We start from the raw sequence: 17,347 nt of genomic DNA on the forward strand, positions 1-17,347 counted from the left end.
CCCCCTCCCCGCCCCACCTCCCCCCGCAAGCCCTTCCTTCCAGCCCCAGGGCCAAGCTTGCCTCAAGGGTGTTTGGGATGGTGAAGAGAAACCCCACCCGCCCTAGCTAACTGCCCACCTGTCCTGGTGAAGTATCAGGAACCACGGAGACACGGGATCCACGCGCGCGTGTGTGCAGTTAAGGCCCGTTTCGTGTCAGCCGTCCCCCAGGCGGCTGGCGGCTCCGGGCAGGTCTGCGGGAGAGCGGGCTGCTCCTTGAGGCACGGGCGACGTCAGAGGTCAAGGTGAGGGCGGAGAGGCCCGAGGGTGCTGCCCAGTCCTGGTCCCGAACAGGCGCCCGACCACACCGATTACCCCATACACGGCCGACAGTTAAAGCATCGATCGAACGGCTCGTTAATCGCACAGCGTTCCCGGGGGGCGGGGTGGGGGGAGGCCCTTACGGATACGGGGCGCCGGCTACACGGACCGGCCGGCCGGCGTCGGGGACAAATTCTTCAGGAAGGTACGTCGTCTTCTCCTTTCTCTGCTTTTTATTTTTCTTTTTGTACTATTATTACTGGCATTGTTACAAATGACGCGGTGATAAGCCAGAAGCTCACAGTAAAAAGGAAACAGAGGCAGCTTGAACACCCGGGTTTGCGAGTCGCTAAAAATAAAAAACACTAACGCGGTAAATCTCTACCGGAACTCGTCACTACCCTGTATCTGGTTCTCAGGGATGCGCTACTGACTGGCAAGGTGGCCTGCCACAGTAGGATGGGGACAGGTTTTCGCTGGGATGAGCTGGGCTCCTGCCGGCCTTGGAGGAGCCCTTGACACTGGGAGGGATGCACCTGCGCACCCGTCCCCGTGCCCGCCGCGCGGGGCGCCTCGTCAGCCCCTCTGGGAGGCCGTGACTGCCGGCCCCTCCCTCTCACGCCCCCCACCCGACCCACACACCCGTCAGGTGACACGTGGGCTCGGAGAGGACCTGGGAAGCCACGCGCTCTGCCCGGCAGGCTGTCCCGCACTGGCCTGCTGCGTCTTGGATGTCTGCTGAGCTACATACGGGAGGCCTCCGCTCCGACGGAATGTTCCATCCCGAGCCCCCACAGGGTTATCAGTCAGTCCCGGAAAAGACTGCTGGTGGGGCCCAAAGCAGAGCCTTGCAGACCGTAATTCTCGGGGCTGCAGATCAGGCGGGTCCGAGCCCCGGCTGGTCTAAGGGATAGCAGCCTCCAGGCCTGGGGGGTGGGGACAGCCAGCCAGCTCCTTCCTGGCCCAGGAGGCACCTCTGAGCGAGCAGCTGTGTGTGGGTCACCCACAACCACGGGAAGCCAGACACGCAGCCCCCTACATCCCTGGCCTGACTCCTTCCTCTTCCCGAGGGGTAAACTGAGGGCAGAGGAAGCACAGGACTCGCCCGAGGTCACACTGCTCTTGGGGTAGAGCTGATGTCAGAATCTGGGTCTCTGTGGCCGCCCCACCCCCGACCCTCAGGTCCCCCTGATTCCCGAAGCTCAGCACCTAGGATGCATACAGGTGAGGGGTGACCCGCCCGGGAGGGGTGGGGTGGGGACGGCTGCCGAGCCCCTCTCCAAGGTCCCCCACGGTGTCCGGGGAAGGGAAGACACGCCCAGCCCTACTCAAGACCCCAAGCAAAGTTTTCCCACGTTGCCCCTGCCAAGCCATACGCTCGGGCACCCCAGTCTGGGGAGACGCACGGAAACCGTGCATCTGGTCCCCCACGGCCTGTGGCAAGCCGCGGGGGCCATCGGGGTCTCAGCCTTAGTCCACAAAACGAGCAGCGTCCTTTCTTTACAGAGCTGTGGAAGGGACAGGGAGTCAGGGTGCACGGAGAGCGCTTCATCCAAGGACGGGCCGTTGTGTGCACAGCCTGACGGACTCCCTCACCCTCCGCCCCTTCTGCCCTCCCTCTGGGTCCCGGCCACCCTGGATTTCTCCGGCTCCTCGAAACCATCCAGCATGTTGCTGCCTCAGGACCTTTGTACTGGGACGCCTTCCCCCCTGGCTTTAATGCCCGTGGCTGACTCTCGCTTCTCAGCGAGACGGTCACCAACGGCCGGTTTGGGCTGAATTCTCTCGGCCACGCGCTGGTCGCTATTGGTAGCATCCTCAGTCGTGACCCACCTCTCCCCAGCCGTGAAACCAGCGCCACGAGCAGGGGCCCGCCCGCTCACTTTCTGTGTCTGAAGGGCAGATAGTCCGTGTGCAAGAACACTGGGTCTGGCCAGGTGAGGAGGTGCCATCAGGGAACACCCGTGTATCGAGCAGGGGCCACCGAGTCAAGAGCTGGGGGAGGTCTGGTCTTCGCTGACACCAGCAGGACGAGGGTGTCTACACTGGCAGCGTGGCCTTGGGGGATTCATGTGATCATTTCCGGGGCAATGCCCTTCCGTGTGTGTGCCCTGGGCCAGCAGGGGTGGCGGAGGTGGTAGGGAGCTCTGCGGACGGATGTCACAGGCATCGGGTTTCTGGAAGTCTCACCTTAAACTAGAATGGTTTCTAGAAACGTCCCCCTCCCCGGGGGCTCCCACAGCCCCCTGTCCGGCACAGATCTGTGTGTCTGTCTATCCCATCAGATGGTGGCCCCACCAGGGCAGAGGCAAAGCCCGCCTGCCTCAGGGCCGGTCCCCATCACGGCCCAGCGTGGGGCCTGACACACAGCAGGTGCTTAACCAGGATGTGCTGTGTGGATGCGGGTTTCAGGGCAGTGGTGGGCGGAGAACTCAGGGCGACAGCCAGTCCGCCGAGAAGCCACTGGCGAGATTCCCCAGGGACTGCGCTGGGGGTGCCCTGGGCTGGGGAGCTTGGACTTTGGGTTCCCACACCCCTAAGATCAAACAAACAGAGGGGACGGTCTCCTCCTGGCCTTGTGACCCTGGCACCTTCATTCCTCAGAGCCGTTTCTGCAGGGGGCTCACCACACCCCCCTCCCAGGCGGCGGGAGAGCGTGCGCACAAAGACACGCGGCCGAGTGCCTGCGCCATGGATGGCCCAAGACGCGTCTCCTGTTACCACGTTGTGACAGGAATAAATTCCAGAAGCACAAACCCTCACTAGCATTTGCGAAGCCCCAGTGGCCTCTGAGACACCGCTGATGGCAGCTGGGTCCCAGCTGCCAGCTGTGGCGAAAAGCTTGCCCCGGGACGCCGGCAAGGACCCCCAGCACAGGGGACCTCTGCCCATAAGAAGACTCGGGGACCCCAACAGAGACTCAGCAAACAAAAGAACACCCCAAATCGCACACACGCACGCACACACACACACACACACACTCACATTCAGTATTCTGACACGGAAAGGCCCACAGGCCACGACTGGAGGGAGCGGAGGCAAGGGGCCCACGGGTACATCACACAGGCTTGCATTAGAGTGGCTCTGTGTTGCCCATCCTGAGTCCACGTTGGCGTCACCTCTCAGAAGCCACCGGCCCAGAACGGGACTATTGCTTGCGAACGGGTGGCTCACGACCCCCTCCCTCCCTTACGGCCCCCGGCCCCCACCCCTGAGTTTGCTCCTAGTCTTAGAAGTCCACGGAAGGGGGTTTGGGGCACAGGTGGCATTCCCTCCTGTGCCACCGCTGCAGCCACCTCGGCTCTCCCTGGGGTCTCTGCTGACGTGGTTCTTCTCGGAGGTCGTGCCGGGCGCTTCGGGTCTCACCTCCCCCATCCTGAGGCACGGCGAAAGGGTTTTCTGGGGAAGCAGAAGGAAAGAAAACATCACCTGGTGTCTCCTCCGTGGGGACTCACTGAGGACCTTTCTGCTGGGCCTCAGTGCCAGGAGAAGCCAGGTTTTCTCCGAGTGCGTGACTTCTGGATACTGAGAACCATGTGGCTTTAACACGGGAAGCAGGACGATCACGTCCGCCACCACTATGGCCCCATCCAGGACCAGCACCCGTGGCCCATGCAATAAGACAAGAAAAAAGCACAGTGTCTCAGGAGTGGAAAAGAAGAAACTGAATCACAACTAACAGCAGACAATGTACACAGAAAATCCAAGAGAATCAACAGGGTAATTGTTAGGACAGAACGCAGATACAGAGATACGACTTTCAATCCACGAGACATCAGATTCACCTCCAAAGCCCGATGGTGTTTATCTGTGGCAACAATTACCAGAGTGACCACGTGTCTCAGCTTGGGTCATCCCAGATAACACCAGCTGTCCTGACATAATTTTTAATACTGTTCCTCTTCCGGGCTAGTAAGGATTTTCATTTGGATGATAAACCATACAGTCACCCTTGCTATAAAAAACTAGAAGATACTAAGAACAGGCACCAACACCACTCACGATCGTAATAAAAACCACTGTGAATCTTGGAATCACGTCACTGGATGCGACCATATCCTACGAAGCGATGGGGCGGAAACCAGGGTGCTCCTGGCACAGGGACGGGCCGAGAGACCCATGGGGCAGGGGCAGGAGTGCAAACACTGGCCCACAGGGCACTCACAGCTTTGAACAGCAGCGTCGCGATGGCGCTGTGAGTCCTCTGTCCCACATCCATTCAAAGGGGTAACGGCCTAGTCGCAGACACTTACCTTCCCAGACTTCCTGGCAGACGGGCTGGTCACGTGACCCAGTCCCGTGTAGGCGGAAGTCCACTGCGGAGGGGACGTGAATCCAGGTAAGAGCGCGAGAAGGAGGGACACTCGCTAATGCAGGTGACGTGGGGGGCGGGGAGGAACCTGGTTCTGGTGCTGGGTCCTGACAGCTCACCTCCATGCCAGGGCGGCTGGGCTTCTGTTACTCGCGTCTGATCATGGCTCTTAACCGATAAGCCATCTTCAATCAAGCCCCAGGGTGTGTCGGGGGGGCCAAGGCCGGCGAGTTGAGGGCGGGGCTCTGACAAGGCCAGCACAGCCCATCCTTCCAGAGCAGGCGAGAGGCCGAGAAGCAGGCCAACCTCCCTGCTCTGCATCCGCGGGGACACGCGTGTGGGCGCAGGGTAGGGGTTCCACAGAGCCTCGTCCTCTGCCCGGAGCAAAGCCAGGTCCAGTGACCCCCCCCCCCCACCCCCACCTGCTTTACCTTTCTCCATAGCATCCACCAAGTTTACTTACTGGTCCAATTTACTACGTGTCTCCCCAGCTAGAAAGTAAGCCACGAGGGGACCAAAGAGTTTGAGTTCTGTGTTCACTGCTGTATTCTCAGGGGCTGGGACGGTAATCAGCAGGCACATCACAGGGGTTTCCTACGTACGTGGCGAAGGATGCACGAACCAAGAATGGAAAACCCAGATGAACCATCTTTCAAGTTTCCCATCGTCTTTTTGAGCCTCTTTTTGAAACAGAGTTCTCGCGAGTCCTTATATATATATAAATTACTCGAGGACCAAGGCCAAACGGGGGGAGCACGGCAAGGGCCCTGGCAGCGAGAATCTATTTAACGGCAGGACCGACCGTCTGAGACAAAGCCGAGGGTCGTGACTATTATAGGAAAGAAGGAAAGCGAAAACAGAGGGCCGGTGTAAATGATAACGGATAGGAGGGTAGAGGTGAGACGGAAGGAGGGGATATCCCATCAACCACGTCTTCGTCACTTACGTTCAGGGGTCTGAAGAATCGTTCCGAGGTTTCAGTAAAATTAGACGCACAACAGTAAACAGAAAAAAAAAATCATAAAACACAAGCAACCAAAAGCATTTGGCGGAAGGGAGAGAAGGGGAAGGAAAACAGAAATATTCGGATTTGGACATCCTTCATATGTAGGGAGAAAATAAACATGGTCTAAAGAAAGAGAGAATTAAGGGTGTCCTATCACAGCATAATTATAAAGATAACCACAGGATCAAAAACACAGCCTTGCAAATTGTCACAAGACACAGACACAAAAAATGAAACAAAGAAAACAGAGACCATATGGCGAAAATTGACAAACCTCCACAAACGCTAGAAAAGCGGGAAGCCCATCACAAACCATGACAGAACTAACACCAAATGTAGCTGCCACGTCAGGAAATGCTAATGAGCCATACACACTCGCTTAAAAAAAAAAAGACTCTCAGACCAGATGACAAACAAGGTCTCCTGAAGGCAGAACGGGGTCACGTGGGTGTAACGTAAAAGGCTGGGCAGATGGCAGGGGTCTTGATCCGAATCTTAGGTAAAGCTGGAGTCTAGCAGGAGAAAAAGCAGGGCGCTGGGCGGGGGCCGATCAAGGATGAGTCACCACGAGGATCTCAGAGTAATGGGCCCAGATAACATGGCCTCTGCCTTACGGGGCCAGAACTGCTGGAAATGTAGGAAGCAGGAGACACGTTGGCTAGTATTTGTGCATTTTTTACAAACGTAAATGAAAATACATATTTTTTTGATTTCAGAGAGAGAGAGCGCGCCAACAAGAGTGTGCATGCAAGCCGGGGAGAGGGGCAGAGGGAGACAGAGAGAATCCCAAGCAGGTTCCACGCTCGATCCCAGCACCCTGGGATCATGACCTGAGCTGAAATCGAGTCGGACGCTCGACCCACTGCACCGCCCAGGGGCCCCACTGGTACTCACGCGTTTTGATTAACCTCTCTGTCCATTACAGAGTAAGTTGACAAATGTGTGTGTATGTGTCGTGTGCAGATGTGTGCGTGTGTGTGCGCATTCAACACAATCTGCCTTCTATTCAAAGGGTCTTGAAAACAAACACACAGAAAATGACTATCAGACCACGAAGAGAGCAAACTCCCAACTTCAACAAGGAGATAACGTTCTCTGATCACGATACACTAGAATTTGAAAGTATTTACAACCAAACCACAAATCAAAGCCGACTCTACCACCAAGACGTTTAGAAACTCTCTAATAACTCTTGGGTCCAAGAGAGAGCCAGGGAATTAAGATTCCAGAATATGGGGACCATAATAAAAATGAAAATAGCACATCTCAGAACCTGTGGGATGCTCAGGAGACGCTCAGAGGAAAATTTACAGCTTTAAATACTGGTATTAATAGAGAGGACATGAATTAACGATCCCACTCAGAAAATTAAAAAAGAAAGGCCAAACAAACTCCAGGAAAAAGCAACTGCTACCTTAAAAGTGAAATTAAGTTGGGGCGCCGGCCGGGGTGGCTCAGTCGGTTAAGCGTCTGACTCTTGGTTTCAGCTCAGGTCATGATCTCACGGTTTGTGACCTCGAGCCCCGCGTCGGGCTCCATGCTGACAGCACAGGGCCGGCTTGGGATTCTCTCTCTCTCTCTCTCTCTCTCTCTCTCTCTCTCTCTCTCTTCCTCTCTCTCCGCCCCTCCCCTGCTCTCTCAAAGTAGATAAACACTCCTTAACAAAACTGAAATGAACTTAAAGACAAAGGCAGGAAGGAATAAATAAATAAATGCAATTTCTGGTTCTTTGCAAGACACTGAGACGTGAGCTGTGGCTGAATCGAAAAGGCAGGAGGAGGAAGTGACCGCTGGCTTTCCATTTCCGCTGTCCCTCGGCCCCCGCAGACAGGCTTTTGTCCCAACTATTCTGCGGAATTTGCCTTTGTCAAGGTCACCCAAGGCTTCCGTGTTGCTAAAGCCCGTGGTCGATTCTGGTCCTTTTCTCCCTTCCCCTCCCCCCCCCCCCGCCGCCCGCCTCCGCCAGTGGGGTTGCCACAGGGTCACTCCTCTTGTCTCCGCGACACTCCGGAACCTCTCCCGGTTCTCCTTCTGCTTCTCTGGTCACCGTGCTCACGCTCCTCTCCACGTCCCTTCCCCCCCTTCCCCTCCCTTCTCCTCTCCACCTCCATCGCCCCTGAGGAGCTCATCTCCTCCCGGGGGCTCAGACACTATACATCGAGGCCTCTCTGACCTCAGGGATTTCCAAACTGTCCACTTGGCATCACCAACTGGAGATTCACCGGACATCTCAGACGTAACCTGCTCTAAACTAAAACCGGGATCTTCTTCCCCAGTCGGCCTCCCCACGATGGTCCTGACCTCAGGAAATATAAGTCCATCCTTCCTGTGGCCCGCACCGGAGCCCCAGGGCTATGTCTGGCCCCCCTCTTCCCTCAAAGCCCACTCCGATCCGTTAGCGGGCCCGCCTTCTGCTGTACCCGTGAACCACACGCTTCCCGCTCTCCCTTCTCCCACCGCGGGTCGGGCCCACAGGTTTCCTGCAGTGGCTTCCTTGGGACCCTGGGCCAGAGGGACCCTGTGAAAACCCGAATCAGATTATGTCACCGCTCGGCTGGAAATCCTTCAGGGCCCCCGTCCCATCAGAGAGGAAGCCAAAACCTCTCTCCATCGCCTCTGATCAAGCTCTTGTCTTCTCTCTCTTGTTCACTCCACCCTGACCCGGATGCCTCATTTCGTGGGTCAGCTCGACTGGGCAGTGGGGGTGGAGCCAGTATCTGGGCAAACATGATTCTGAGCGCGTCTGCTCTGGTGTTTCTGGATGAGACTCACATCGGAATCAGGTGACTGTGTAAAGCTGACCGCCCTTCCCGGTCCATCGAAAGCCTGAATCGGACAAGCTGGCTGACCGGGGGAGAGTCCCCTCTCGGCCTGGCGTCTTCCGACTGGGACGTCGGTCTTCTCCGGCCTTCCACCTGGGACGCGTACCGGCCCGCGCACACCATCCGCTCTCCTGGGTCTGCAGCTTGCTGACTGCAGATCGCGGGACCGCTTAGCCTCCAAAACTGTGCGGGACCGCGTAGCCTCCAAAACTGCACGAGCCAATTCCTTGTAGTAAATCTTTTTATATATCTGCACCTGTACTCACAGGGTGTCAGTATCTATTTCTGTAGCCTATCCGTATCTACAGTGTATATATATCTACAGCGTGTCTATATCTACATCTGGAGTGTATCTCTACGTATATGTGTATCTGTATCTGTATCCACAGATTGGTGTTGTTTCCCGAGGACCCAGGCACCCATCTCTTCTCCCAGAGAGACACATGACTTATTCCCTCATGGCCTTCAAGTCACCTGTGCCTCTCTGACCACCCTAAGAAGCTGCATTCCGTCTCCAATTCCTTCCGTGCTATGCTGTTTTGCTCTCTAGCACTAACTAAAATCTAGCCGTGCACAGGTGTCACCCACGTAGGTTTAAAATCCTCTGCGCATAAAAGCAGGCGTTTCATCGGTTCGGTCGACTACCATATCCCCAGGACAATAATGATGCTGGGCACACAGCAGGTGCTCGGCAAACCGAGGGGAGCAGACAGATAATCAGAGAGGAGCGAGGGAGCCCGCCCGCTCAACTCCGTCCAACGACATCAGAAAACCTCGACGAAATGAGTGAAGTGCCAACAAAACAGAAATTACCCCCAAGGATCCAGGAAAAGAGCATCGAAGCAGACCAATTGCCAAGTGGAGAGACAAAAACTGTCAAATCGCAAATCCAAAGTCAAAAATAAGATCAATGCAAATCAAAGCCATAATGAGAAAGCATTCCGGGCCACCAAACGGGGACCCTTCCGCGTGCTCGCGCCCACCACTTCGGCAAAGACCAAAAAGGTTGTGCGCTCCTCGTGTTTGCTGGTTTGTGGGGCGGGGGGGGGGGGGGGGGGGGGGGGACCTCTGCCTCGTTGCTACAGTAGCAGAGACATCAAGGTCATTTCTGGAAGGCAGTCTGACGTGCTGCAGAGTTACAGACGCACATGCCCTCTGACCCCGCAACTCCATTTCACAATCATCCCCCAAATCTGCGCGCAAGGGCGAAGGATGTACAAGCCCGTTCGCTGCAGCAACGCGGGCGATGGCGGGAGGTGGGGATCGATGACATGGCCGTCGGTAGGGCACCGGTTCAAAAGCAATGGCTCCCCACGCGTGGAGAGGGAGGCCGACATCAGAAAGGACAGTCTGTCGCCGCCCCAAGGCCCCACGCCCACACACCCCCCGTCCTCTGGTGTCTGTCTTAGCCGTCATCGGGATTGGTGACTTTAATCCTGTCTACGTGCCGAGGCCTCTTCCCCGGACTTTATTCTGGAACATCCAACCACCTCCTGGCTGTCCCCTTGGGTACCCAGCTGGCATCTCGTCCTCGACACGCCCGAAACCGAACTCCTAGGCTTCCTTCTAAACCCGCTCCTCTTCGGTCCCCTTTTCGGCTGATGGCAGCTCTTTTCTCGCACACCCAGGTCCAACCCGCCAGCCAGTATCTCGTCGTTTCAAAATACACGCGGAACCTAACCGCTTTCCCTGCCGCCGCCCTGGTCCAAGCCGCCGCCCTCGAGGATTTCAATACCCTTAGCTGATTTCTCTGCCCTTACCTCCCGACAGTGCATTCTCGACACGGAAGCCAGAGTTCTCTGTGCTTCTTATATATTTTTGAAATATAGGGGGCGTGGGGCGCCCGGGTGGCTCAGTCGGCTAAGCGTCCAACTTCGGCTCAGGTCACGATCTCGCGGTCCGTGGGTTCGAGCCCCGCGCCGGGCTCTGTGCTGACAGCTGGGAGCCTGGAGCCTGCTTCGGATTCTGTGTCTCCCTCTCTCTCTCTCTCAGCCTCTTCCCTGCTCACGCTCTGTCTCTCTCTCTCCAAAATAAATAAGTATTTAACAATTTTTTAAAAAGATATAGGGGGCCCCTGGGTGGCTCAGTCGGTTAAGCGTCTGACTCTTGATTTCAACTCAGGTCATGATCTCAGGGTTCGTGAGATCAAGTCCTGCGTCGGGCTCCGTGCCGAACGCATGGAGCCTGCTTGGGAGTCTCTCTCTCCCTGTCTCTCTCTCTCTCTCTCTGCTACCCAACCCCTGCCCATTCGAGCTCTCTCTCTCCAAAATAAATAAATAAATGTTACAAATAAATAAATCTTTTCTGCTTGAAAGTCTCTAATGGCTTCTTATTACCAAGGCTCTGGTGTCTCTCCGTGCTGCCCCCTCATACTTTCCCGACGTGGTCTCCTGCCATGCCTCCTTTGTCTTCCTCTCCAGCCCTCTTAGGGCTTCTTAGTTGTTCCTCCAACATTCCTGGGCGCCCCTGCCTCAGGGCCTTTGCACTTGCCGTTTCCTCTGCCCAGGCTGCTCTCCCAGACATCTGTGCATGGCTCATTTTCTCAGCAACCTCAGGTCTCGGTGCAGATGGCTCTTCAGGGAGGCCTTCCTGACCCACCTGCACCCCCAACCCCCTGCTCACTGCCACACTCTTCACATTTCTTCATTTGAGGACCGTCCGCCTTCCCGCCGCCACATCTGTTCCCTAAGAGCAGGGCTTATCTGATGCAGGGTTTTCTGCTCTATCCCAGCCCCGGGGACTTAGTTGGGGGGGAGGCCTGGATGATTCAGACTCTGGCCTTGGCAGCTGCATCTGGAGAGGCAGACAGTGACATCAGGCAGGGAGATGCTGAGACAGAGGAAGCCCCAGGGGCTCAAGGAAGAGGAAGTCTGAGGACGCTTGTGGAGGAACTCCAGGTGGTTGTCTAGACCTTGCTTGGCTTCCCCCAGGGACAGGGAGCTCACTAGCCCACAGCCCATTGCTTTCTACTGTTCAGTTAGCTGGGAAACCTTTATCATATGGGCCGAGTCCTTCCCGTAGCTCCCCTCCCTGCCTCTGGTGGCCCTTCTGAGACACGGAGGCAGCAGGAATGTCCTTCTTACTCGTCTCTGCTCTTCAGCTGACGTGGAAATGAGGCTCCCCTTTCTCTGAAGGGAGGCGGCATTACCCGTGACCCTGGCCAGGGCCTCCAGGAGGCAGTCCCTGCTTCTGGGCCCCGCGATCAGGCCAGCCTCTGTATTTGCCCAGAGAGACTTCTCCGGACAGCAAAAGCTGCTCCAGCGACCGCCTGGGGGGAGGTGAGTGAAGCCAGCAGGTGCGAAATTCAGGCCGGGGGAACCGAGTTGGGGGCGCTGGGGTGGGCATGCGGGGGGCCTCTTGTCATTGCTCTGTGCACAGGCCGGGCAGCGGGACGTGGCGTTTATTGCATTATACATTTTATGTATGTTCTTTTTTTACGCTTATTCATTTTGAGAGAGAGAGAGAGAGAGAGCGAGGGACCGCATGAATAGGGGAGGGGCAGACAGAGAGGGAGAGAGAGAATCCCAAGCAGGCTCCACACTGTCAGGGCAGAGCTCCCCTCGGGGCTCGAACCCACCAACTGAGAGATCATGACCTGAGCCGAAATCGAATGGAAGCTCAACGGACCGAGCCCCCCGGGCGCCCCTTACGTATATTCTTTTGCGCAAAGTGAAATATTTCGAAATCAATGGCATTAAAAAAAAAATTGGTCAGGGTTTCCTCAAGGGTAGAGTTTAGAGGCCTTGGCAGGCACTCGGGGCCTCTCACCACCAGACTCCGACTACTGTGTCCACATCTGTGCTCCCCTCTCCAAAGCCTCTCCAGAATGCCCGAGTTTGTTCCCAGGAGACTGGGGACATCGCCCCTTTCTCTACATGGCAAACTCCTACTCATCCTTCAAGACCCTGCTCACAGGGCACCCCCCCCCCCCATGCAGCTTGTCTTGGTTACAGTACCACAGGGCCCTGCAGATGGGCTGGGGGTGGTGACTGCCCCTGGCCTTGGGGGGCAGGCCTGGGTTCAGATCTCAGGTCTCTCCCTCGCAAGCCGTGTGACCCTGGGCAAGTCGCTCAACCTCTCTGGGCCTCAGAACCCACCCGATTGCCACTCCTCACTGCTGGCCGACGGGGCCTCTCACTGCCAGCTCTGGCCTGGCCCATCTGGACACGGCAGGGCCCGTCACCCCAGGGCAGTCCATGCACGTCAGGAACACTGCACCTCAGAACAAAGAGTCAGCGAATGTCAGTGCTTTCGTGGCACTCACATCGCGGTCACGCAGGGAGCTCCCGTCCGTGAGGGCAGGAAGCCGATCGATCGGCCGGCTCCTGTCCCTGAGAGCCACCCGCCCCTGTCCCTGGGGGCCACCGGTGCTCCCGGGCGCCTTGCGGGTGGCCTGGCCCAGGGTCACCAATGTTCCTTTCGCTCAACACCAGTGTCCACACCTAAGCCCTCACCGGCCGCACCTTCTGCCAGGCCTGGTTGGGCGCTGGGGGCACAGACCTGAGCCAGGGGTGGGCCCTGCCCTTCGGGGCTCAGAGCTGCTGGGGGAGCCGCACGGGGACCCGCAAACAAGAGCGGGAGGTCCGCGCTGTGCCAGCGGGGAGTGCCCGGGGGCCGTGCCTGGTGCAGAGGTGGAGGTGGGGCTCAGGGAGAGCCCTCGGGGAGCCGGGGGAGCTGGTGTCGGGCTGAGCCCCGAGCAGAGTCAGGAAGATGAGGAAGGGACGCAGGGGGAGGGCACAGCCTGAGCCGAGGCCGTCCAGGGGCTCAAACGGTGCAGGACAGACGCTCCTGGCAGGGGTGAGTCTGGGGGGTTGGCGGCCACCAGGCACTTCCACGCCAGGCGAAGGCACTGGGACGTGACCCTAGGGCCCCGAGAGCAGACGTGGAAGCCGCCACTCCCCCGCCCCCCCCTCCCCTGCTGTAATAAGGTCGGGGGTCGGGGCCGGGGTCAGGGGTCGGGGCCGGGGTCAGGGGTCGGGGCGCTTGGGCTGGGTGTTTCTTCTGTGCCAGCGCTTTCCACGCACAGTCTCGCCGAGCTCTCCCACATCCCTGCGAGGGGGGAATGTTATTTCCTCCGCGTACAGATGGGGACACTGAGGCTCAGGGGGGTCACGCAACCCGCGCACGTGTGGAGCCGGGAGGGCGAGCAGCCTGGGCCGCTGGCTGCTGTGCGCGCCCATCGCTCTGATGCTCTGACGCAGGGCAGTGGCCTGGCGGGCTGGGGGCAGGGAGCTGGGGGGAGGGGGGAGGGGAGAGGGGGCGGGGGGGGGGGCGGTGCAGAGAGAGCTGCGAACCGGCAGCAGCGGGGGGGAGGGGGACCCACCAGGATGATGAGTGTCCCAGCTGGTGTCTGCGTCCTAATTGGGACGATAAGACAGAGCACCTGGCAATTTGAATAACAATGAACGCTTCCAGAAGGCTGAGAGAGTCGGCAACAATAACGCTTAGCTGACAGAGGCAGGAGTCAGGAGACCCAACATGACTCATTGCCTGGGGGAGGGGGGGGGACCGCAGACAGTGCGCCCCTCCAGGGCGGGGGTACCTCCGTCTGCGTCTGCGTGGCACTGACCATATATCCACTGCACCCCCCCCCTGCCCTCCCCAGCCCCGAGATGCGGGGATGCTCGGATCCACCTCTCACGAGGGGCAAACCGTGCAGGTGCCCGGAGTGAACCTTCGGGGGGTCGGGGCGGGGGGAGAAGGCAATCCCACCGAGGAGAGAGCAGAGTCCCCCCCCCCCCGCCAGGGCAGAGCTCTGAGCCACAAAGGAGGTGGTCTCGGAAGGCTGCATGGAGGAGGTGGCCGTGTGTAACACACACCTTCGGGAAGAGCTGGCTGGGGCCAACGCCGACGACGACGTCAGGCGCTCTAAGACTCATCTGGGAACTGCTGGGTCGTGGCTTCCTGGCGTCCTTCCCTGCTCTAGGCCAGGGCTGGGAGGGGAGCACGGGTGCGGGTCCCAGCTCTGCGGCTGCCAGGGTGGACCGGGCACGTGGCAGATGGAAGGGCGGGCGGCACCCCCCGCCAGGTGCCTCCGGCACCCCAGTCCCCTGCCGCTCCCTAGGCTTCCGGGAAAGGTGAGACGCTATCCCAGCAGACACCCTACTCGTGGACAAGTCAGACATATTTTGTGTTTCGGAGGACGCCGGGTCATCTTAAAGGCAGACGATGGCTGTCCTCCCAGCGAACAGAGAGGCCAGACAGATGGGGGAGGGAAGGACGGTGTCTCTGGTGCCAGGTGCTGCCCGTAGCTTCCACAGACGTGACGTTGTCTCTGTGTTTCAGGGAGCACGCCGACGGCACCGGGGGCAGGGGAGGCTATTCGGGGGACAGGGACGGGGCGTCATGGGGGCGACGGGCAAAGGGCAGGGCATTTGGTCCCCCACATCCCTACGGCTGGCCTCGATCCTCTGAGGACACCCCCTCTTTGAGCCTCTGGATCCCACGCCTCCTGGTTTCCTCCAGCCTCCTGTCGGACGCTCCTCCCGACTCCCTTCCAGGGGTCCCTTCGTCCCCCCAAGAGCTCCCACACACTCCTTCCTCTCCCCAGGGGACCCCCAGCCCCTCAGACTCCACGACAAGTCCCGTTGACCAAGTCTAAGCTGGGCTGCAGCCCAGGCCTTCCTCTGAGACCCTCCTTGACTTGTCTGCGGCCCTAACATCACCCCCCCGATGCTCACAGATGCTCACAGGCCTCCTGAACTTCAGATGTCCCTGCGCAGCTGGTACCCAAAGCCACACCCACCCCGGGGTTCCCATCTCACAATATCCCACCGGTACATCCCCAGCGGCTCCGTCCAGGGTCCCGGGTCTCCCCTTTGGAGCCCCCTCCTCCGTACCACTCGCCAGCCGGTCTCACGGGCGCTGTCCCCTGCTTCTGCCGACAGCCCTGCCTGTGACACCCCGATGGCCTCTTCGCTGCCCGAGGCAACTTTTTAAAAGACACATCGAGCCACGTTCCTCTCCTCGAGGGGTGTCCCCTGTGCCCGGACTCAGAGCCCACTCTTCACCGCGGCCCCGCATGATCAGCCCCGCCGATATCTCCGGCTCCTCCCTCCTGTACTCCCCTTCTTCCCCCACCCCTGCGCCCCGACCTTCCTTCTGATGCACGGACGCCCCAGCTCTCTCCGCCTCGGTGCCCACGGCCTGTCTTACGTGGCAGGCCGCGGGGAGCCTCAGAGGGGCTGGTGGCCGAGGAGGGCTGACCCGGCAGGCGCCCCTCCGATGCAGGGCTGGAGGCCGTTCTGGCTTTCGGGGGGCGGGGGGCTGAGGGTCCGTGGGGAGCTGGCTCTGGGAGCTTCGCCATCCAAGCCCTGCACGCGGCCTTGTTCCCGTCACTTCGCCCTCCTGACTTCTGGACGTTTCTCGGGGAGCTCGGGGGTCTTTAAACACCCACATCCTGAAGGTGAATTTTTAGTGCCGCTTTGGTAAATATTTAATGCCACTGCTCGCGCCGGGAGATCTGCGTTCTGCATTAAATGCCACAAAGTGCTGGAGACGCTGTGTTCTTTTCTGCCGCCACCCCACCTCTTCCTGCCCGACGAAAATAAAGACTCCCTTTGCCTCCCGTCATGAATTTTTCAAGTGCTCTCCACATCCATTCTGGTCCCCGATCGGCGTCCCCATTAGGCAGATGGAAGGTCAGAGGGCTTTTAAGTCGAAAGGCACCGTAGAAGCCTTCTGTCACATGAGAGGAAAGCAAAGCCCCGGCAGGGACGTGGCCGTCCAAGGTTAAGCAGCAAGCCGGCGGCAGAAGGAATCCAACAGCAGCCGTGCCTCCCAGCCCGGGGCTCGGCTCCGGGCACTGGGACCCGCGGGACTCAGGCCGTCCCTGCCCTCACCGCATCCGGCCGGCCCAGACGTGATAACAGACCGCGTGGGCCTGGCCGTCATGCGAGTGGGGAGCAGGGAGAGAAGAGAGGAGGGTGGGAGGCCTCAGGAAAATGGCCACCAGGAGCAAGGTTTTGAGGGAGGAGGAGGAGCTCGCAGAGGAGCCTGGGTGGGAACCCAGGGAGGTGACCAGGCTTGGCTGGGGCCCGGCCCGTTCTGTGTACCCGGCCCTGGCTGGGAGCTCGGCCTGGGTCCGGGATGTGTAAATCCTGGGGAAGCTAACGCGCCTCTAGCTCCCAGGGCTCTTTCTACCTTGCCCGTGACCGTCCACGGCTGCTGGTCCCCTGGCCCTAGCTCTGTCCAAATCTCTGCTTTTATGTTAACGCGCCCCTGGGCTGCTCCGATGCCCTGCCCCCGCCCCCACCCCCCACCCCCAGCCCTTCCTGTGCCCTCGGGTTGGGACAGAGGTGGCAGGAGGGGGCGAGGCTGGAGCCAGGGTCACACCCATGCACGTGAGCGTGCACACAACACACACATTTGTGCACACGCACGGCACACAGACGTGGTATCACACACGCACACACTCACACACACGCACGCACGCTAGTCTCTGGCCTTCCCGGCTGGGACCAGAGCCGGGGGAAGGCTATGTATCACGGGCAACACGTCCTGAGTCTGCCGTCCCTCCTGGACCCGCCCCCGCCCCCGCCCCCGCCCGGGAGGCACGCCCTCCCCTGTCCCCTCGCGCACAGCCCCGGGGTGGGGGGCCCCGTAGCCAGGCAACAGGCCCCCACCGGGCCACCTCCAAAACGTCCCCGAACTCGTCCCCCGCCCCCAGCCTAAACTACCAGGGTCTCCTCCCTGGGGCGCAGCAACGGCCTCCCCGCGGCCTCCTTGCCTCCACCCCTGCCCCCCACGGCAGGGGCCTGTCACCAAAGCTCCCATCTGGCCAAGTGGCTTCCCGCTGAAAGCGCTCTGCTGTCCCGGGTTTTCCTTGAACTGAGGGACACGCTCTCCCCCCATCAAGACAGCCGCCTCGTGGGGTCCTGGGTTTCCTGCCTCCTCCGAGGCCACCAA

General features: G+C 59.2%; 1 protein-coding gene across 1 annotated transcript in view; it reads right to left on the bottom strand.

The window, feature by feature from the left end:
• Nucleotides 1-510: 510 nt before the first annotated feature.
• The window catches only part of SHISAL1 (shisa like 1), a 71,492-nt gene continuing 54,655 nt past the window's right edge, over nt 511-17,347 (bottom strand). Inside the window, exon 5 of the mRNA XM_030320879.1 lies at nt 511-3,699. Within this exon, the coding sequence (XP_030176739.1) occupies nt 3,699 (1 nt within the window). The 3' untranslated portion in view covers nt 511-3,698. The remainder of the gene's footprint in view (nt 3,700-17,347) is intronic.

This window comes from Lynx canadensis, chromosome B4 (assembly GCF_007474595.2).
Source record: "Lynx canadensis isolate LIC74 chromosome B4, mLynCan4.pri.v2, whole genome shotgun sequence".
NCBI classification, from domain to species: Eukaryota; Metazoa; Chordata; class Mammalia; order Carnivora; family Felidae; genus Lynx; species Lynx canadensis.